Below are 23,211 nucleotides of genomic sequence, written 5' to 3'. Positions count from 1 at the left end.
GCAGTTTTGCCAAAAGGCCTTTATTTTTAGTAAATAAAGAATAGCTCAACAGAACCTTCAATAAGGCAGTTTGCCTTTTTTTATATATTATATAACTGAATACAATTGCACAATACAAATTTATCAAGGTGAAAGTAACATTTAAGCTCCAATAACAATATTCAAAAATCAAAATATTGCACCTAATACATTTACACAAGAAAAATGACCACACCGCAGGCCTCCAATTTAGAATTGACAAAAGGCAATGCTGTACAAAACAAAATATAAAAGGAAACAGCAGAAGAAAAGCCACTGAGTGCATGTAACTATAATTATCAGTCGAGGTTTGTTCAGCTTCGGTAAAATATCGGGCAGGCAGAAAAGGGGGGTGGGGATCCTCACAACACACTTGCGGCAACTTTAACGTACCAATTGACACAACCGGCAAAAACTCAAGTTTGGTGCATAATATCTGATGATTACTAATGTGCAAAGAAAGATATTTGATGGAGTTTGTACTCAGAGAGCCATGTACAATAGATCGTAATACAGCATAGTATAACTAAAAGGGAGCTGGATAGAGACCAAACAGAAAAATAACTGAGTGAATGAGACAATTGAAATGAGGTCAGAGGCAAAAACTGCTTCGAACACTGATGGTTGGGTTTAAGATCGTGAATACAAACAAAAGTCATTCTCAAGCGTGCCCACGTGGCTCATAACACTGATGATGCAGAGGATTTTAAACAGCAAATGGCCTTTTTTAAAGTTTCGCAAAATAAATTTTTAAAAATTAATAAAAAAAACTTGCATAAAAGGTAACGGTTCACTTATCATTATGACAACTCGGGTTCACGGATATCGAAGGAGTATTTGGGGACATCCATGTCGCGTCTTTGCAAAACCCAGTTGCCGAACAATAAAAATCTGAGATGTGCTGTCGTGTCTTGGCCTTGGTGAACGATGTCAAAAATCACTGAGGATGCTAATGTCAGCAAATTCAAGGCGGTATTGATGGGAATAGTAGGAGAGAAAAAAAGACCATTTCCATGTCATGAAGGACCACACTGCAGAGAGATACAGGCTCTTTGGGTCCAAGATATCTGTTGGAAACAGAGGGAAGGACAAGTCAAAGGAAATTGTTCAGAATCACTCTCCCACCAAGTTTCATGGTTTAATAAACAGAAATAAATCAAAGTTCATGAAGGAACTTGGCAAAAAGGAACTACGTATGAAAAAGGCAAAAAATAAACAAACAACAAAAAAAAACATGGCAGGCAGATTGGGTGTGTGACAAGGAAGGATTGATCTGATTTTTGTGAAGATACGAATATGAGAATTTTTTCAGTGATTCTTCACCATTGAGAGATATGGGGCCAGAAATGATATACATCATGGTATTTCAAAAAGTCGTTAAGTTCTCACAAAAATAGGTGGATGAGTTAGTTAGGTGCCAAGATCAAGCTGATTCGATGTTGGTTGAGGTCTGGATCCAGATCCGGCCCATCAGTGGGAAACAAAATGTAAACTGTTCAGCCTGGCAGAGAGGTGTGCACTCTACTGAGTGCCGTTCTAGTTTGGCTCTGAATTTGTCCAGATCGTGCATGCGCAGAGGGGAGTGAGAATTTTTTACTCTCTGCCTGTCTGGCAGTCAAACAAAATTGAAAACTTACTGTTTTTAAGGACTTTATAAAGGACACAAACAACAGGCACAAAGAACTAATGTAACATGTGAAATAAGGTGGTATAACACAAGCTGCATCACCAGCAATAAACTTCCAGAATACATTTATTTCATCAGAGAGTGTGCTCTATATGCAGGGATGGCACAGAAAAAGTTGGTCCAGGTCAGGTCAGGTGTTGGAACATGCGCCAGAGCAAAGCATCCCTGCGTCAACTTTCCGTCAGCACTCCAGGGACCTACGTCTGGCCATCCCCCAGGCAGATGCCTGGCCCATCCCCATCTTGAGATGCTGATCAACCTGCTTCAACCACGAGGCACATGGTCGGCCAATTAGCCTCCTCCACTCACGATGCTCCTGCACTGAATCTGGTGAGCAGGATCAGCGTCAGAACGAGCCACATGTCCATACAGCTGCAGCTAATGCTTCCTGGCTATGCAGGTGACAAATCTCATTTGAGTCTCTCTCAGCAACCGCTCGTTGGACACAAAGGCCGAACAGCGATAGCCAAGGATTCTCCAAAGAGACCTGGCACCAAAGAAATTAAGTCTCCGTCTCAGATCCCTGGTCAGAATACAAGTCTCGCATCTGGAGAGCAAGATTGGAAGCACCAAGGACCTGAACACTCGAACATTCATCCTGCACAGGTACCGACATTGCCACACCCCATGATCCGGTGAATCCATGACTCCCCAGGCCAGACCCAGATGTCTATTGACTTCTGGCTCACAGCCAGCATAGACATGAATATCACTGCCAAGGTAAGTGAATCTCTCCATGACCTCAACATCCTCAGCACAAACAGGGACAGACAAGATGGCAGCATTCAAGATGTCAATGAAAGTCTGGATCTTAGTTTTGACCCCGGAAACCCATAATCCCAGTGGCTGACTCTTCAGCACCTCAAAGGCCTCCAAAAGGATATCCAGTCTCCGCAAAGATAACTGCATCATCTGCAACATCAAGGTCAGAGATCTTGACATTCCCAAAGGATGCACCACAGCTTGATCTCTCCGACATCCTCCCCAGAATCCAGTCCATACAAGTGCTGAAAAGTACGGGGGCCAGTACACACCCCTGAGTAACTAAAGTAAAAACTGGAAATAAGACAGATGGTATCACCACATCTCACAGCACTCTCAGTACCAGAGTATAGTTCAGATATCAGATCGATCAGTTTTGGCGGCACCCCACGAAGACCAAGAATCCTCCAGAGGGCATCCCGATTCACTGAATCGAACACTTTGCAGAGATAAACATAGGCTGCAAGCAGCCCCTGCCGAAACTCTCGTCTGCGTTTGGTGAGGACCCGAAGAACAAGGATATGGTCAATCGTTGACCTTTTTGGTGTAAAGCCTGACTGCTCCGGACGCTGGTTCTCAAGCAGATGGTGGCGAACCCCATCAAGAATTATCCAAACAAAGACCTTGCCCGGCACCGAGAGCAGCGTCACCCCTCGGTAGTTGTTGCAGTCCTGGCGATCACCTTTCCCTTTCCAGAGAAGGACAACAAGGCCCCTCTTCCAGTCAGTTGGGATGATGCCTGTGTTCCAGGCAGAGCACAGAACTGCATGCAATGACACGAGTGCAGCATTTCCACCGGCCTTGAGAAGTTCAGCATAGATGCCATAAATCCCAGAAGCTTTACCCCATTTCACCGCAGCCTGTGTTTCCACAAACTAAAGTGGATCATAGTTGATTGGAGGGTCAGGCATAGGAATTGCAACACCACTGACATCCAACTCAACAGCTGATGGATCAGCCTGGTACAGCCGCTCAAAGTAACGGGACCAGCGGGCCTTCACTTCGGACTTCTCTGTCAAGAGCCGACCACACTCCGCTCAAAAATGAAGTACACCGAGGGACGGGCTTGGAGAAACGCAATGCACAAATTCCCCGATAAGCAGAACGAGAATCACTTGACCACAGGTGATGCTCTAATCCCTCACAGATTCCAGATTCCTCACACATCGACCTCCTTGTCCACCCTCAGCGCATGAGCAATTTTACACCTCAACTCACTGAACTCAGCTCTGCCATTAACCCTGGCCATGCGACTGGTAAAGGTATCCAGTGTCCCTTGTGACAAAATTCTTCACCCTTGGTTGAGTTCCAAAACATCCACCGGCAACATCAAGAAATGGTGGTCTTGAAGGCACGCCACAACTCTTCAGGATTCCACAAAGCACTGAGACCTCCCAAATCTCCACTCAGCCTGTTCACAAACTCCTCAGCTACCCTTTCATCCTTAAGCTTGTCAACATCCAGTCTAGGCTGGGATGGTACTATTCTCCAGGATTTAAGCTGCAACTTCAGAGTTGCTACAAGCCTGTGGTCAGTATTGAGGAACTGAGCACTCTGTTGGACCCTGCAGTTCTGGATCATCTTCCAGCGCCCAACAACTAGCACATGACCAATCTCCTTTGCCACACCAACAGCATTGAAATACCAAGTCCAGCGATGAGTGAGCGCTGAAACCATGAACCAGCCACCCTAAATCCATGACTTCTTGCAAAGTCAAGCAACTTTGCACCATTCTGGTTCACATTTCCAGACCCATGGGCACCAACACCCGTCTCATAACCATCCGTAAAAGTTAAGGTCAATGCATTGAATTCCCCCACGACGAGAAGAGTATCTCGTCTGGAACACTGATCAACCACAGATTCGTGTGTGGCATAGAATGCATCCTTCACGGTGAGATCACTTGCCTCATTCAGAGCATATGCAGACGAGGGAAACGACACCCAAGGAGTGACAAATCCTTTGTCTCATAATAGGCTCGTTGACTGGTGTTACCTCATTTATCATTGGAGTCAGCTTATTGGACACAGATACAGCAACTCCTTGGACATGGTAACCATCAGAGCAACCAGACCAATAGTAGGTGTAACCACCCATCATGATGTCGCCACAATCAGGTCTCCGAACCTCAGAGAGAGCTGCAATACCGATGTTCAAACGCTTGAGCTCAGATGATAACAGACAGGTGATCATCCTCACTGAAGGAAAGGACATTCCAGGCACCCACCCGAAGGGACCACCTCAAGTTAGCCCAAGGAGACCGCCGTCTGGTGGACGACACCTCAGCACCACTCCGCCCCACACCGCCGCAATCTGACCCAGGAAGTTTACGCCGTGCTTTCTTCCTTTCAAGGAATGTGGGTCCCGAAGGCTTTGCCCCAATCCCGTCATCTGGTGAGCTGCCCTGTGAAGGGCAGCAGCACAGATGGTACTTAAAGGAAGGGGGGTTTCTGTTTTCTTCCATTTGTGGGTTTTGCGGAATGAAGTGTTTATGGTGGCCAGTGTGCAAATTCTGCCAGCACCCTCCTAAAAAATAAAGTAACCCAACTGCAGGAGAACATCCACAACGCACAGTTGGGTACTAGATATGGATGGCCGTTGGTTCACAAGGAGATCCTCCGCCCTTTGACATGTTTTGTTTATAATCCTGCTGGTTGTCCATATCCTTACACCCTCTCACCAGAAAACCTGGTGGGGAAGACGGTTTAGTCACCAATAACCCGACCATGAAACAGGTTAGTACAGATTTACATGGTACCACTAGCAAGTCACAGATCTAATCTGGCTTGATCCGACAGTACCTGCTATATACAAAACTAAAGTTGGAGTATCTTATCTTGAAAGTCACTTTGGCTACATACGAGAGCCTGCCTGGTCTGTCCAGCTAATTGGCTCGGCAGGGACCACTTTTCAGTACTTCAGACCATGGCAAAGGCAAAAAAAAAAAATGGGGGGAGAGAGGTGGAAGCTGGATATATAATTCCCCCCCCTCCCACCACTCTAATACAACCCTACCTTGAGCAGACACGTGACCCATGACTTCCTCTTTATAAAACTGAATTCAGCATGGGAGTTTAAAAATAATAATAACTAGAACGGGCACTCATAGAGCGCATACCTTCGCCGCCACTACTTTTTTTGTTCTTGGTATGAGTGTGGGGAACTGGTTTCATATGAATGGTCTTATGACACAAACCACATATCTATAATGTCATGACCCCCCCCCCGACTTTCGGGGGCTACGGACTAAACAATCAACTCACGTCGTTTTGGCGAGTCTTCACTCGCAAGCTCGGTGAATACAACGTTTCAACAAGAGAAGGTAATCTCGTTTGATGCTGGTTTCATGCAAATCGAATAAGAATTGACTGAGTTATGCCGAAAACCGCATATTTTTCAAGGGCGTGACCCCCCCCGACATTTTACCCAAACCGGTGACATGTGTTATGACGTCATTGTGTCACAAGATTGGGCATTAAATTCTGAACATTTTGGTGCTGGGTTCATGTAAAGCGGACAAGAATTGACCGCGTTATGACAAAAACCGCATATTTTTCAAGGTCGTGACCCCCCTGACCTTTGACCCCTAACCGGTAACAAGAGTATGGGCGTCATTGTGTCATATTGCATATCACAAGATGAGGCATTGAATTCTGAACATTTTGGCGTTAGTTGCATGCAAATTGAATAAAAATTGACCGTGTTATCGTAAAAAGACGATTTTGACCTTTTCATGACCTTGACCTTTGACCCGAACGATCTCAAAATCTAATCGAATGCTTCCTGGCTAATAACCAATCATCCCACCAAATTTCATGCAATTCGGTTTAATACTTTTAGAGTTATACGAATCACAAGATTACAAATAAATAAATAGATAAATAAATAAATAAATAAATAAATACACGCCGACCAAAACATAACCTTTTGCAGAATGCGAAGGTAATAACGAAATTCAAATCAAATAGAAGACCAAATTCTACTTTGGAGTCATCAGAGGAACCCGAGTAAGTCAAAAGCAAATATGGAGTCATCAGGAAGAACTAGGATCGGATTTGGGCCCGGTTGCATAAAATTCACTCGTCATTAAGGAAGGATTCCCCTTAAGGTACACCGATTCCTTGGTGAAGGATTTTCTTGATGGCCGTTGCATAAACAACCCTTAGAAAATCCTCAAGGAAGAATGGTTGAGGAAATCCTTAAGAGCCATTGTTATGATAAGCAACCAATAAGATTAGAGATAGGAAGAGGTGTCCGAAAGAAGGACGGCAGTGAAGTGATCTACAAACTGGCTTCATGAAGAGACAGTAGCACGAGTGGAGGCTTTTCTCAAGCACAAGAGTTGCACATTGTATAGTTGTTTGACATATATGAATCCATATGATGCATACAATACTGTCGAACATTGCTATTCACGGGGCATACATTCCTGAAAAATGCCATTAATGTTGGGGCATTGTGTTTATATTTTTTTGTTTGTTTGTTTTTTTCCCATGGTCGAGGCTCATGGAAGAGTGGTGACACGAAACAAATCAGGACACAACACAACAAAAGGAACAGCAGGAGAAAGGGGAAAAACCAACAGCAGAGCGGAGGGAGAAAGTAGTTGGTGATGGACAACCAAGGGATGCAGGTAACGATGAGGGATAAGGGATAATGCAAAAGGTGGACAATATGGATACAGAGGGAAAATTGTGTTTGACCAGTTTGTGATTTTGTCAAGGTCTGAAGAGAGGAAAGAGGCTGCTGCCTGTCTTTCAGAAGTATGAGAGAATTTTTTTTTTTTTAAAACGACACAGTGTGGAGTCATCAGCAAAGAAAGGAGGAGGATTTTCCAGTGTCAGTGAGATAATTGATGAAGAATAAGAATAATATGGGGCAGAGAACACTGCCTTGGAGTACTCCAGCCTTGATAGGGAGAGGACATGAAACGGTTCCGTTGAGAGCCATACGTTGTCTACGAGAGTGGAGGAAGTCAGTAATCCAAGAGTGAAGTTGGCCTTGGATTCCATTGGCAGACAGTTTGGAGAGCAAGGCGGGATGACAGACGATCAAAAGCTTGAGACAGGTCGAGAGAGATGGCCCTGATCTCATGTCTGATATTGAGGGTCTCCACCATTGTTAGGATAGTAGAAGCAGCATGCCCAAGGTAGAGTGACCAGGTCTGAATCTGAATTGATAATCTGAGATGAGGCTGTTGGAGAAAAGCAATAATTTCATGTCAACTGCGATGATGGATTCCATGACCTTGCTGATAATTGGAAGTAAGCCAATTGGTCTGTAGTTAAGGGGAACTGTTTTTGCAACTTTTTATGTAATGCTGTGATGTTGGCTGATCTCCAAGCAAATGGAAGATGACCTATGGTAAATGAAAGGGAGAAAAGGGCAGAGAGAGGAAGCGCAAGAGCAGCAGAACCGGTTTTTAGGACACCTGAGCTGATCCTGTCCACTCCAGTGGCAGAATCAGTCGAGGGATGCCAGAAACTTCCCCCTTTTCAGGTGCAACAGACGAATTCTGGAGTATCTGGGTACGACTGGGAAAGATGGGTACAGAGAGGAGGGGTTAGGGACACATGATTTTGAAGCAAATACAGAATTGAGGCATTCAGCCTTCTCATGAGCAGAGTCAGCTGTGATGCAATTTGAAGTGAGGAAATGGATGGAGGGGGAGAATACACCAGAAAGTGACTTGACAAGGTGGCACCAGGTTTTAGAGGAGGGGGACAAGTTTGAAAGCTCATGCTTGAGATTGGACTAATGTTTTCTGGCCCTCTTGAGAGTAGACACACACACGTTGTGGACTTTGTGGTACGATCTGCGATTGCCTTTGATCGGATTTTCCTTCCAGCAGGAGAATGCCAGTTGCTTTAAAGCAACTGCCTCACCACAGGATTCAGAGAACCAAAAGTGGGAGGATGGGTAAGATAATTGAAGACGAGATGGGATGAAGTTGTGCATATAATAAGAGAGTGCAGTTTTCTGTGGAAGAATTCCTAAGCTGAATTCATATCAGCAGCAGTGGATATAGGAGACCAGTCCTGAAGAGTATTGAAAACAAATAATTTTTAAAAAGAAAACACGAATATGCAAAGCATGAATGTAGAAGTAGGTCACACAGTACATTATATAGTTATATGATGTGTGGTTTTGAAGTACTTTTGTGTTTAATTCCAACACGATAACGATAAATAGTGTATAATTGTTAAGAATCCCTTGATTTGGGTAAGACCTGGGTCCACTGGATAAACTGGGACTCCGCCGAGTCAAACGAGGCCCGACACATCTTTCTACAATGTGGGATTGATGAGTTATGGACCTCGTAACATGCAGTATTCAATCTATTTATTACATACGCAGTTGACCCTTTGTCCTGTGGTTGTTGTCAGTATCAATTTAATTGGTATCTAAATAACCTGAAGACAAAGTAATTTGGGGGCGGGGGGGGGGGGTTGCTCCCTTGAATTTCAGGAAGGTCTTAAGGAAAAAGTTTAGGAATATTCGAAAATTCAATCATCCTCAAATTAAAGATGTCCTTGAGGGGAAACTGAAGGAAATACAGTATTTAAGTCCTAAAATCTTTAAGAATGCTTCATGCAACTGGGCCTCGGGATTCATCTGCTGTTCCTCGACCTCAAACCCATCCAGGCATAGCCAAGTGAGCCTTACTCCAAAAAATTTGTTTTTTTTCAAAAAGAACCCAGATTCAAAAAATTTAATAATTATTCCTACCAGACCATGCGTCCGATCAGGATGAAATTTTAAACTCTATTCCCCATGACTACTAGATAATATTTGTGAAGTTTCATGTCGATCGATTGAAGCGGTTCTTGAGAAAGAATATTTCAATGATTTTCCTTCAGTCCAAGATGGCTGTCGACCATGTGACCCATGAATCATTCGTGAGCACCCTGTTATCCTCAAGGCTTGGGGAACGTGTGTGAAAGTTCCCCTCGATCTTTCAAGCCATTCTGGAAAAGATTATTTTAAAAGGCTTATTCTAAAAAATAAAGTAAACAAGTGAAATCCTTCAATACAACACGTGTGGTGAAGCAAATGAGTACACTAATGTTAAAATATGCAATTTATGCTTTTTCAGTTGAAAAACAATTAAAAAGCGAACTTAATATTTGAAATGTAAAAATCTTGTTATTATTGTGATAAGCACCTTTTTTTTATATAACAGAAGGAATGAAATCGTTCGATACAGCGTGGCAGGGGACCGCAAAATGTTGATAGCATAAGAAGAACTTGGCTTTCGGCGATCGGCACGAAATGCGATGGTGGGCGGAAATGACGTCTTTCGTTCGTTCGTACATGAGGGGAGCGTTTCTTCGTTTTTTTTTCCGTCAAGCAATAAATTAAATGGTTTTCACATATATATATATACATATATAACATTACTTTCACAAATTTCCATTGAAATACTCGGGTATTTCCGTCAATTGTCGCCATTTTCGTCGAGGTTACGCACTGCATCTACCGGACGGCCGTCATTGGCTGTCTTGAGGCACGTGGGGGGGGGGGGGACACCGGAGACGTGGTAGACGCCGGCGGGAACATTTCAAACTCGGTGCAATTGTATACAGCGCACGCACTGTAAAAATAAAAAATAAAAATTGATCAGAGCTGCCAAACCATGTGACCTATGACATTCAAATTTACACCATATATTCCAAAGGCTTGTCGATCATGTGCATGAAGTTTCGGATCGATCCGTTAAGCAGTTCTGGAGATGATTTTAAAAGCTTTTTTATGTTCAATCCAATATGGCTGCGAAACCACGTGACCGATGATGGCGTCATTAATATTTTTTTCCTCCCATACAATTTATCCGTCGATAATCCTGAATAATTGTCAAACTGATCGGATGAAGCATTCGATGTATCGAATCATGGTATCATAATAAAGGTACACATAACATGTACAAGCTGTAAAAAATTTGACAGCAAAGGATGCTGCACCAAGTAGAAGAGTGTGTGTGTATGTGTGTATGTGTGTGTATGTGTGTGTATGTGTGTTACAACTTTGTTTTTTCTTGGGACAACCATTATTCAAGGAGATGAAGGGATGGTTTCACATGATCATCTCTTGTGACCATCCCTAACATGTTTACATACTTTTTGGAGCAACATCCCTCCATCCCTTTGCATTTTTTTTACTTGTAGACCTTTGAAATCATTATTTCATATCAATTGAATTATATAGTTGAACACTGCAGAACACAAATTGCATATTGGCACTTTCAAAACCCTTCCATTTAGCAGTACTTAGACAAAATATGATGGCATTTTATGTCATCACAACAAATCCAATTTGCTGTGTGCAGACCCCGCCCATGGCCATGTTTCTCAAGGCTGCATGGGGTAAGATGTTCAATGAACTCTTTAGTCTTATTTGTTTTGCCATGTCTCATTAAGTTTGGGTCAGTGGCGTATAATATCTGCTGCTGTTCTTCTGCTCCAATTGGTTCATTTGACCATATGCTTGTTAAAGTAGACATCTCTCTTCTGGCTGTTATTGGAAAACCACCTCAGCAATAACTAGTCTGGCCTTCACTCAGGCCGACTGGCAGGGTCTTCAAGCAGCCATCAAACTTCAAGACTGGTCTCCTATTTCTACTCTCTCAGACATCAACTCATCCTGGGAATTCTTTCAAAGAAACTTGCTCTCTCTCATGCACAGATTTATCCCCTCTCGTCTTCAGTTGTCTTACCCTTCCTCCCGCCCAAGGTACACTGAAGCTTTTGGCGAGGCAGTTGTCCTAAAACAACTTGCCTTTGCTTCATGAAAGGCAAATCTAACTGAAGGCAATCTCAGTTCCTTCCACAAAGCAAAGAACAAGTGTGTGTCTACCCTCCAGAGGGCCAGGAAACAACATCTTTCTAATCTCAAATCTGAACTCTCAAACCTGTCTCCCTTCGCAAAATCCTAGTGGCGTCTACTTCAGTCCGTTTCTGGTGTATGTTCCCCCTCCAACACCCCCCTTCCCTCACATGGCTGCACAACTGACACCGCAGTGAAAAGGCTGAATACCTAAACTCCGTTTGCTTCCAAATCTTGTGTCCGAAACCCATCACTTTCTGTACCCACCTTACCCAGTCATACCCAGCTGTTCCTGGACTCTGTGTCCTTTTCTCCTGACAAGGTGGAGAGCTTGCAGTCAAACCTCGACTCAGATTCTGCAACCGGTCCAGATGGCATCAGCCCTTGTGTTTTAACAACCTGTTCTGCTGGTCTTGCTTACCCTCTTATTTACTCAAGGTCATCTGCCATCTGCTTGGAAATCAGCAAACATTACCACTCTGCATAAAAAGGTGCAAAAACAGATCCCTGTAACTACAGATCAATCAGCCTGCTCCCTATCATCAGCAAGATCATAGAATCCATCATCGCTTCCAACATCAAATCCTTCCTCTTCTCCAATGGCTTGATTTCTGAGCACCAATTTGGATTTAGACCAGGTCACTCAACCCTGGACATGCTACTTCTGCTTTCCCAACAATGGATGGAGGTCCTAAATGCCAAACATGAGATCAGAGCAATCTCTCTAGACATATTGCAAGCTTTCGACATGGTCTGGCATCCCGCACTGCTCACCAAACTCACTTCTTATGTTATCCATGGCAATCTCCACTCATAGCTCGTGGACTTCCTCTCCTTGTCACAGTCAACGTGTGGCTCTTCATGGCTTTCTCTCATCTCCTCTTCCTGTCCAGGCTGGAGTTCCTCAAGTCAGTGTTCTTGGCCCTGTGATTTTTCTGGTTTTCGTCAATGATCTGTCAAATTCCGTGGAAAATCCTCTTTATCTCTTTGCTGATGACTCCACCCTCTGCAGTACCATCTCTCATCCCTCTGATGAGCAGGCAGCAGCCTCTTCACTCTCTGCAGACCTGGAAAAAGTCACAAGCTGGTCAAACACTCAGAATATGTCTTTCAATCCTGACAAATCACCCTCACCATGTCTCTCCGAAAGGACCGTCTGGAACCCCCCCCCCCACCTCATCTACTTTCTCAACAATCCCCTTGAAGTCCCTTCATTCAAGCTTTTGGGCCTCACGATCTGCCATGATCTTTCCAACGGAAGCCACATCTCTCCCAATGCCAGTCAATGACTGGGCATCCTACATCGTGCAAAGTCCTTCCTTGGCACACCTGAGCTTCAAACCATTTACAGAGCTTTTATCCACAGTGTGATGGAGTACTGCTTCCCCCTCTGGGCTGGTGCTCATTCCTCACACCTCGCTCGACTTCACACTGTGGAAACCAAGGCTTTAAGGATAATTGGTATCTCCCGCGATGAAGCTGAGTCTTTGGGTCTCTCATCCTCTCACCTTCTCACGAGAGGCAGGTCGGTAGTCTTTCTGTCTTCTACCGTCTCCTCTCTGGCTTTTGCCCCCCCCCCTCTATATTTCCTCAGGGCACTCAAGGTCCGCCAAAATCAAGAATCACTGCTCACCTTCACTCCTTCATTCCTCTTGTTTCCCACCTCTGAAACAAACTCCCACACTCTCTTCAATCCCACTCCTCCCTCCAGGCCTTCAAAACAGCTGTTCAGCACCATCTCACATCTTCTCCCCATCCAAAATCTTGATCTTTACTACCCCCATTAAAACGCCCCAAAACCACCTCCTTCAAATTCCCCGTTTTCCTTCCTGAATGTCAGAGCAGAAACCGTGTTAACACTCAAAACATCAGCTTCTCCTTTCTTTCAACGGCGATCATCATACCTCGATTAATGTTGTTTTGAGTTTATCTATTGTTCTACTTGCCTTCCGACGGATTGACACGAGCCTTCAACAAGAAGACGAGTTCTTCATTCTGCTTATAACACAGTGAGGAACTTAAACAATTTTGACATGATTCGATTATATTCACAAATTGGACTTCACTGCCAACTTGGAGGTAATTCTTTGTTCTTCCTTTGACAAATCAAAAGCAACGAACAGATGATACGAGATTAACATAACAAGGAGGATGTAGACCAGGTCTGCTGTGTTAACATTAATAAATAAATAAAACAATAATGGAGGCTTAAGCCTTGCACCTTGTTTGGTTGAGATGGCTATTCCAATGGAGGTGAACAAGCTGATGACACCAAGCACCTGCAGAAGAACCCCAATGGCAAAGAAGAAACGCAGGCCTTTCAGCCAGGTACGCCAATAATCCTTGAGGTACATGAGGTGTATGGCCAGATTCCAAGCAGCAATTACACCTAAAGAACAATATGACAAATGCAATGAATTGTTATGTCACCGAAACATTTCACTATCATGCAGAAGGGGAAAATATGGGGGGGGGGGTGTTCAGAGGAGGACTTACAAATATTTTATTTTAGTTTTAAATTTGACCCAGGCACAACCTCACCGACAGGTGAAAAGCATACCAAGGTGTCAGACCTGAACTTTCACATCAGAAAATGACCAGGTGGGATGGGAATGTTCAAAATGGAGTCAAGCTTAAGCTCTCCCACAAGCCAAAGGAGCAACACCAAGTCAGTAGAGTACGTACATGTAGAAAATGAAGATAATGGGAATGCAACGACTTGCTATGTACGAGGTGTGTTTAAAAAGTATCCAACCTTAATTTTTCGTGCATAAACAAATGAAGCTAGGGAGGCGTGGTTCGGTGCACGTATGTAGGCGATCCTAATCCGTATGCGTGAATATTTTCCCGCCTGCAGAAGCTGTCAGTCGCCGACAGACCGCCGATGAGTGAGGAAGTGTAAGTGAGCGCCGTCGGATTTTCGTTTTTGATAAAATGACGGAAAAACTTGAACAACGCTACTGCATCAAATTTGGTGTAAAGCTTGGCGATTCCCAAGTGGAAACGATCCGCAAGATTCAACAGGCCTTCGGGAACGAAGCAATGGGCACCACACAGATAAAAGAGTGGTACAACCGCTTCAAAGATGGTCGCACATCAGTGGAAAGTGAAGCACGTTCTGGTAGGCCATCAACATCCCGAAATGAGATCGTCATTGACCAAGTGAGGACCCTGCTGATGCAGGATCATCGAATCACGATCAGAGAACTTGCAGACGAGGCAGGCGTCAGCATTGGATCCGTTCATTCCATTGTGACTGAGGATTTGGGCTTAAGGAGAATCTCAGCGAAGTTCGTGCCAAAGCTGCTAACGATCGAGCAGAAGCAACTCCATTTCGAGATCGCACAGGACATGCTGGAGACTGTGAACAGCGATCCCAACTTCAACACAGTGATCATTGGCGATGAGAACTGGGTTTATGGGTATGACCCAGAAACCAAGTTCCAGTAATCACAATGGAAGCATCCAACATCCCCGAGGCCAAAAAAAGCAAGGAAGGTCCGCAGCAATGTCAAAGTCATGCTGACCATCTTCTTTGACTCCATTGGTGTGGTTCATCACGAGTACGCACCACACGGCACAACCATCACCAAAGAGTACTACCAAGAGGTACTGCGTCGCCTTTGTGACGCTGTGCGACGCAAACGGCTGGACCTGTGGGCAGCGGTCAATTGGCAGCTCCATCACGATAACGCACCCGCCCATTCTTCACATTTGATACAGAGTTTCCTGGCCAAACACAACACAGCTGTGCTTCGTCAGGCTCCCTACTCTCCCGACATGGCTCCGTGTGACTTCTGGCTTTTCCCCAAGCTGAAAATGCCCTGAAAGGGATCAGATTTCAGTCCAGAGAAGACATCATGCGGAATGCGACGGACCAGCTGCGCGCCATCCCAAAAAAAGGCGTTCCAGCGCTGCTTCCAACAGTGCCAGAACCGTTGGGAGAAGTGTGTGGCAGCCCAAGGGGACGACTTTGAAGGGGATTAGTGTAAGTTTGTTGTATCTGGATACGAGTATTTTTTATGAACAAAGGTCGGATACTTTTTGAACACACCTCATATGTGTGGTGTGGGTGATCCTGTAATTCGAAGTGAACACATTAAAATGTGATAATCTCAAATCAACTTCCTGATCCTGGTACCTTCGACTCGTGAGGAGGTGGAGGGAAGTGAACAAAGTTGCACCCGATTTACAAAGGCAAGAGGAGGTTGCCACGATTTGGAGAACAAATATGCAAATGTAATGACAAAGGTGAATTTTGCACAGGAAATGGTTTTAACAAAACGTTGTACAATTAAATAAACAAACAAACAAACAAACACAATGGGTGAAGCACAATACAAAGGCTTGACTCGGGACAATCTTGCAGGAAGCACAACGAACAACAGGTCTTCCAGAATGAACTGCTTCCTGAAAAAGGTAAGGAGGACCCAAGCATGAAGCGGTGTTGCAGACGGCAAAAGCAATGTGTCATGTATCTGCCCTATTACTCTTGGGTTCTGGCTGGTGACCTGTCCTTGGATGCCAGATCATGGTGACATCTGCTGACATGCATCTCATCAGTCTTTCCGAGACACTCTTCCACGAAGGCAGTCTTCCTCACGAGCTACACGCACCTTCGGACAAAGGATTAAAACAAGGCACCTTGGCTCAGTGAGGGGGCTGTCGACGGATGTATTGTTGTGGGACGGGGTTCGGTGGCGATAAACGGCCACTAGGTGGAGCAGTGGAGTAGTCTCCCACCGAACACCTGGAATTTAGGTCGTGACTCGGACAAGTCTGAAAGGCACGGGTCCCTTACTGGACCATGAATCGCCAATAATTAAACCGCGTGGGGTAGGGTCAATTGCCAAACTTCAATATACCTAATTACCCACGCGGGCAGAGCTACCGGGAAATTCACACCCTCGAGCGGAACGAGCCGTTACCGTGTGTGAACCGTGTGTAACCAGAGCGGAGGTTACCAAGGCCTGTCAGTCCAAATGAACAATTTTACAGGGCAAACGGCCTCGCTATTTATCAATACACAGCGTGCCAAGCCAATGAAAGAAACACAGAAACGAGCTGGAATATTTAACAAAAAGGATATTTATTTATAATGGGGCAGGGGAGCATGCAAGAAGGCAGAGTTAACCGAATAGAAGGCATGCAATTTATACACACGGCACTTAACGTTTCTACTTAAAAGATGGGCCCACACACAGACACACACCCCCCAAAAAGAAATGGTGGCTGCGGCCTTTATTGATACCCCCAGCTTGGAGGGAAGGTGAGCTGGAGGTAAGAGACTGGCTTGGACCTTTCCGCTTCGTGCGGTTCTCGACGATCTAGCCCGGCAGGACTCGAACCCACAACACAATGCCGCTCCAAGCATCAGGTATGGAGAGTAGCGTCGGGCACTGGCACGCTCCACCAGCAAAACAGGCGACGAGGCAGGCAAGTCAGCTCAGCAGTCAGGCAAGCGATTCTCCTCTGGCTCACAGGCAGGCGATTCACGGTGGGAAGACTCTCTCAGCGGGTCGCCTCCACACAATTATCCCCTTTTCTTGACAGGTGGGAGGGATCTGTCGCGTGTCATTCCCCTCCTCATTGGACAGGCGTGTCGGGCGATCTCCCGGCCGTCCGAGATTGGTCGGGGGGGGGGGGGGTGCTCATGTCTCCACCCCTCGACCAGGAAGTCGAGCAGCAATATGTTGCGTTGGCTCCCCATTGGCCGAGAGGAGGCAGACGTGCTCGCACCCCTCCGATTGGCTGAGAGCAGCACCATGCCCGTATTTGAAGTGAAATCTAAGACACCAACGTCCAAAGAAACCCCCGCCTGGCACATTGGACTCTGCCCACGGCTGTGCTCGACACGCATGCGCGTGGGAAAGGCCGATGGTGAAGAAGCGAAGATGGGCGTTGTTGTTGAAGTTTAAAATGTAAAAATTCTAACTATAAAATAACTCGCAGCGCACGTACAATTAATCACCCATTAAACATAGGACGGGATCCAAACCAGAAACACATACTTACCGATACAACTGATCTATAGGACGTGGCTGTTTTGTGCAGTAAGCTTCCAAATTCGCAACAGTATCATCAAAATACACTCTTGGTCCCCAAGGGATCCAACCCAGGAATCTCAGACTGGGATGTACAGGGTGGTCCAGATGACGTGTGACCCCCAAACCATTATTTTTTATTTATTTATTTTAAAAAAACTTTTCTATTTCATTTACCCAAGTGGACCAGACCTGGCGATGTTACACAACATTTCTCATGGGACATCGAATAAATCATCCAGTGTAAAGAAAATGCTGCTTCTCATGTCCAGACTTCCTGGACATTGTTCATATCCACAATAATGATATTTATTAAACCAAGTTTAAAAAATGTATGTAATGTGTTTTTATGTTGCTAACATATTACATTACACACCCACCCATTGGTGTGCAAAAATAATTCAGACTTCCTGGACATTGTTCATCTATCTATAATTCCAGCAATGTGTGTGTGTGTGTGTGTGTGTGTGTGTGTGTGTGTGTGTGTGTGTGTGTGTGTGTGTGTGTGTGTGTGTGTGTGTGTGTGTGTGTGTGTGTGTGTGTGTGTGTGTGTGTGCGTGTGTCCACTGTTTCTCGACAACCGCTGGTCCGATCTAATTGAAACTTGCCAGGTATATTGCTGGGGACCTGAGGATGTGCCTTTTAAAGGTTTGATATTAATTGAACAAGTGCTTCCCAAGTTATGGCCATTTATTTACCAACCAATGAAAGGACACGTTGCTGCGTAGGCCAGTGCGTGACCGGCCAACGATGATGTCACGTTCCGTGCCGGTTACGATGGGGATCGGTGCCTTAGTTACCGTGGCGTAGGAGTGGCAATGGTCAATGGCAGCGAATGTCATGGCAAGCAAAGACAGGGAGGTAAACTTGATTTTAATTTTAATTAACTCTGTGTGTGGAAGTAGCACAGCAGTTGTTACTTCAATGCAAGTGATAATTCATGGAATGCATGTGAACATTCCATACGGGCACGCACCACTTCCGGATAGTGATGACTTGATGTATTCTAATAATTTCTCGATTTCTTATGCGCATTTATAGATAAACACAATGCCCCAATCCAGTCGTCGTTTACGAGAGCGAAGGAACGGCCTGTGTGTTTGTTTCTGGCTCGCGGTTTGAAAGCTTTTATGTTTTATTGTTGGTTTGCACATAGGGCATGCAAGAGCGAAGGAACGGCCTGTGTGGTTGTTTCTGGCTCACGGTTTGAAAGTTTTTATATTTTATTGTTGGTTTGCACGTACGGGCACGCGAGAGCGAAGGAACGGCCCGTGTGGTTGTTTCTGGCTCGCGGTTTGAAAGTTTTTATGTTTTATTGTTGGTTTGCACGTACGGCCACACGAGAGCGAAGGAACGGCCCGTGTGGTTGTTTCTGGCTCGCGGTTTGAAAGTTTTTATGTTTTATTGTTGGTTTGTACTTACGGGCACGCGAAAGCGAAGGAACGGCCTGTGTGGTTGTTTCTGGCTCGCGGTTTGAAAGTTTTTATGTTTTATTGTTGGTTTGTACGTACGGGCACGCGAAAGCGAAGGAACGGCCTGTGTGTTTGTTTCTAGCTCGCGGTTTGAAAGTTTTTATGTTTTATTGTTGGTTTGCACGTACTGCCACGCGAGAGCGAAGGAACGGCCCGTGTGTTTGTTTCTGGCTCGCGGTTTGAAAGTTTTTATATTTTATTGCTGGTTTGCACGTACGGCCACGCGAGAGCGAAGGAACGGCCTGTGTGGTTGTTTCTGGCTCGTGGTTTGAAAGTTTTTATATTTTATTGCTGGTTTGCACGTACGGCCACGCGAGAGCGAAGGAACGGCCTGTGTGGTTGTTTCTGGCTCGTGGTTTGAAAGTTTTTTTGTTTTTTTTTATTTTTTTTTTTGCACGTGCGGCCACGCACGTACTAGTATCTACAATAATGATATTTATTAAACCAAGTATATATATATATATATATATATATATATATATATATATATATATATATATATATATATATTTATATGCATGTAATGTGTTTTTATGTTGCTAACATATGACATTACACACCCACCCATCATTGTGCAAAAATAATAAGTTTTCGACAATCGAATGGGGGGTGACAAGACATTTGGACCACCGTGCACATGAACGCTGCAGAGGAGAGAGAGCAACGTGGATCCTCGGACAGATCTTGTGGACAAGCAATGGTCACGTGTCCAACGAACGAACGAATCACAGTGACGACGATGACGATGACGATGCGAGCGGTCACCTGACAGTCCGCCGGCGGCGGCGGTGTAATCTTGGCCGAACTTGATGCTCCACACGAGAAAGGCCGAGAGACCCACGGCGGCACCGAATGTCGAGAGCGCCAAACGGAGCCTCAAGCAGCGCTTGCTCACCGCCATTCCCGTTCTCTAACCCGATTCACCAAGCTCAGCCTGGCCATTCACTTCCTCGTCAATAGGTGCACGGTTTTAATTAATTATAACTCCAAGTCACAAGATCTCCTTCATTTCATCCGTCACGTTGTAAGTCCGTTTGAAAATACAAAAAAAAAAAACATTATCACCAATGTCGTGATCACCAAACGAGGACTCGTCATATCGCACAGGTGGGGGGAAGTAAACGTGTAACCGCTGCTAGTTATACCACCATGGTCACCATATATTGTATAAATAAATTGAACACGCGCATACATGTATCTACAGCAATTGCTTTGAAATTATCGTTACCATTGTCATCTGATAACATCTATGAAAGTGGACGTAGTCCTGTAAATCTTCCGAGTAAATGCATATAACCGTATAGTTGCTGGCTGGAGGGATCGGAGGTCCGCCTATTGCTCCGCAGGTCCTGGCTGACGTTCTCGGGAGACCAACACGTACCCCCGTGTGCGGTCGCGCTGCGTCAGCAGTCAGATGTGACCGAGCGACGTTGACATCCCAATGCTGATGCAAATTCACACACCTCACTCTTGAACACACAGTTATCGCATGCAAATCCTATTCATGTAATACTAAATTCAAAACGGAGAAATAAATGTAAATGTTTTACCAAGGACAAGAAACACAGGGTATACGACCAAGCGATGGATAGACTGGGTGACAAAAACAAAGGAACATAATAAAATATATTCAGCGATAAAAAAAATTACGAGATTAAAGGACAAAATAAACAAGACAGACAATTCCACGGCCCACCAGGTATTCCTAGCAAATCCCAAGGGGAAAGTGGGGGGCGGGGGTAGGGGGAGAGAAAAATCATAAAATAATATTTGCTGAGATATAAAGAAAGTAATGTATGAAGGAGAAATATGGGGGGGGAGACGAAGAAGAAGAAGAAGAAGAAGAAGAAGAAGAAGAAGAAGAAGAAGAAGAAGAAGAAGAAGAAGAAGAAGAAGAAGAAGAAGAAGAAGAAGAAGAAGAAGAAGAAGAAGAAGAAGAAGAAGAAGAAGAGTTCAGACCTGTTTGAGTTAATGTTCCAACGGCCTCTCCCCAGCCACAGGTCACGAGGCTGACACTTTACGGCCACCTCTCCTTCTCTGGAAGGGATCTCAAACTTCGCCAATGAATGACCCGGAGCAATTCCTGCAACACCTTGAAGCCACACGTTGCTTCAGGTCGGCTCAGATGACACTCAGATGGAGGAAACACTTCTGCTCCCCACTCCGCCAGTGTCCCAATGAGGCTCTCCTCTGCCTCAGTTTCTTCAACACAGACAGTGCCTCCAACAGGTGGCCCTCGGAGAGATCTCTCCAATCCTCAACGAGGTCTTACAGGCTAGGTCTCTCATCACACAGGCCAGACACTCACCCTCTGTTCACTTCCCGCCTTTGTCTCTCCCTCACTCCTCGCACTCACATTTCCGCCCACCGCCACGGCTCTCGCTTCTTTTTCTTTACTCTACTTTCCTTTCTTCAAAATCCACACAGTACTGCCGCATGACATAATGTGGAGGCCTCGAAAAGACAAGGGGAAGGAAGGTCCTGCAGCAGAAGGATCAAAAACAAAACAAGAAGAAAAGAAACCCATCTGGAGAGTCACAGCAACCTCGGTAAAGCCAATACCCCCCCCCCCCCCCATGAATGTAACTACCCGACCCCAGTGATGGGAAAAGTTCAGGTTAAAGGAAGTTTTATCTTTTGAAGATGCCGGAATAAAATGTTTGTCAGACGAATTAGCTGGCAAATCTAACAAGGATCACATGGGCAGCCAAGCAGCACGAGCCAAGGACGGAGCGATGAACCAATTTCAATGGGGGAGGAGGTCGAAGCCAGCCGGGCGAGTGGCGAGAGCGCAATTTTGTGCGCCGGACGGGAGAAAGGCGGGAGCGCCATTTTGTGCGCCGGACGGGAGAAAGGCGGGAGCGCCATTTTGTGTGCCAGACGGGAGAAAGGCGGGAGCGCCATTTTTACGGACCGTCGGGACCTACATACAAGTGCTGTGGATCGACGGGTTGCCCTGTGGAGTGCTGTGGAGGAAACCATTGCATTGAGAAGTGTCGGCTTTGAGATGTGACCAGTTACGGCTGCCATAAAATGGGACATGTACGGAAAATGTGTCCCATGAACCGTTCCACCAGATATGTGGATTCGGCGGTGAATGACAACACCAATTGGGACAGTGGTCAGGAAAACGACCATGAAGTATCTGGTTTGGACTGTTTTAGTGAAACAACCGGTAAGGCAAACCAGTTCTAATTTCATGTTGGAACTCGTTGTTGTGAAAGGGTATTGTCCATCCTTGTTTGGGAGGAATTGGTTGAGTAAGATAAAGTTAGATGAGGAAAGTATCTTCTCGGTTACAAGGGTTGCAAAGCCCAAGGTTTCTGTCCTTTCATCAAATTAATTATCACCAGACTTTAACAAGATGTTAAATCGGAATAGCTCATTGTTCTCCAGTGAGGGTATGGGCATAAAAGTGGGACTAAACAACGGCCGGAGGAGTCCGGAGACTTTCTTGGTGTTGTTTTTTTTTAGCAGTCGGAACTGCTGTTTAGCGCAATTCTGGTGTTTAAATTTCAATTCCACAGAAATTCAACAAATTAAATAAAGTTGCGAACACTGCCCGGAGAAATCTGAAAATGCGTGAAGACGCCAGGAGAAGTCCAAGAACTCCCGGAGACGCATTTTTAGCAAATGAACACTTCTTTTTTCCTAGCAGTCAGAACTGCTGTTAAGCTTAATTCCGCTGGTTAAAATTTTGAGGTTTAGACTTTGTAGAGCGTCTTGCATTTTAGTTTTAAAAATGTAATACAAAGTTACAAACACTGCCCGGAGAAGTTCGGAGAAGTCCGGAGAGTTTTGTAAGGGTGGAGTGGAGGGGTGAGTTGGACGAGGTTCTCCTTCTCTCAAGTTGAATCAATTTTCATCGATGACGTTGTAATAGCTCCACAAGTGTCTCTGAAATATCCTTGTGGAGTCTGCAGTGGAGACTGTCGAACATCCTCAGTTTTGTGTGTATCCTGTGATCGTTGGGAACGCCAAACATGCGAAAAACTGTTGGACAATCATATGAAACGTCTTCATATCATTACAAGTCCGTACATTTGTCAACGCTGCTGGAGTGAAGATGGACAATTTGATTTCGCATCATCACAGCGCTGATTGCAGGATGCTTCTCGGGAAAAATATCGCACAATTACAGACTGTCGCTGATATGGAGAGCATCCTTCTGTTGGTAATTGAAACGAATAAACGGTGTGTACGTATATGTGTTCTGCTGGAAAAAACGGTAATTGAAATAAACGACATTTTGAAATAAACGACCATGCCACTTGTATCCACGGTTTGGCATTCCTTATCTATGGACTCGGTCTGACACCCAACCAAACTTGTCTGTATTTTGATCGGGGCTGAAGTTTTAGTGATCAAATTGACTTTCTTCATCAGCAACACAATTTTGGGGACC

General features: G+C 45.0%; 1 protein-coding gene across 1 annotated transcript; it reads right to left on the bottom strand.

Moving 5' to 3' along the window:
* SLC48A1 (solute carrier family 48 member 1) lies at positions 1-19,830 on the bottom strand. The gene is made up of 3 exons (XM_085892367.1): positions 19,572-19,830; positions 13,512-13,679; positions 1-1,085 (listed from the first exon to the last, which is right to left on the bottom strand). Exons 1-3 carry the CDS (start codon positions 19,705-19,707, stop codon positions 949-951), a joined length of 441 nt encoding a protein of 146 aa, XP_085748493.1. The 5' UTR covers positions 19,708-19,830; the 3' UTR covers positions 1-948.
* Between the last annotated feature and the right edge of the window lie 3,381 nt (positions 19,831-23,211).

Source organism: Eptatretus burgeri, chromosome 8 (genome assembly GCF_056783735.1).
Source record: "Eptatretus burgeri isolate ZD-2024b chromosome 8, Ebu_testis_v1, whole genome shotgun sequence".
Classification (NCBI taxonomy): Eukaryota; Metazoa; Chordata; class Myxini; order Myxiniformes; family Myxinidae; genus Eptatretus; species Eptatretus burgeri.
Note: the sequence above shows the minus strand (reverse complement) of the source record. Positions and strands in the feature narration are given on the sequence as shown.

Coding starts and splice junctions, on each gene's coding strand:
- SLC48A1 (XM_085892367.1), bottom strand. CDS start 19,707: ATGGCGGTGAGCAAGCGCTGCTTGAGGCTCCGTTTGGCGCTCTCGACA. Junction 13,680..19,571: donor CGCCGCCGGCGGACTGTCAG/GTGACCGCTCGC, acceptor ATTGTTCTTTAG/GTGTAATTGCTGCTTGGAAT. Junction 1,086..13,511: donor AGCCATCTCAACCAAACAAG/GTGCAAGGCTTA, acceptor TGTTTCCAACAG/ATATCTTGGACCCAAAGAGC.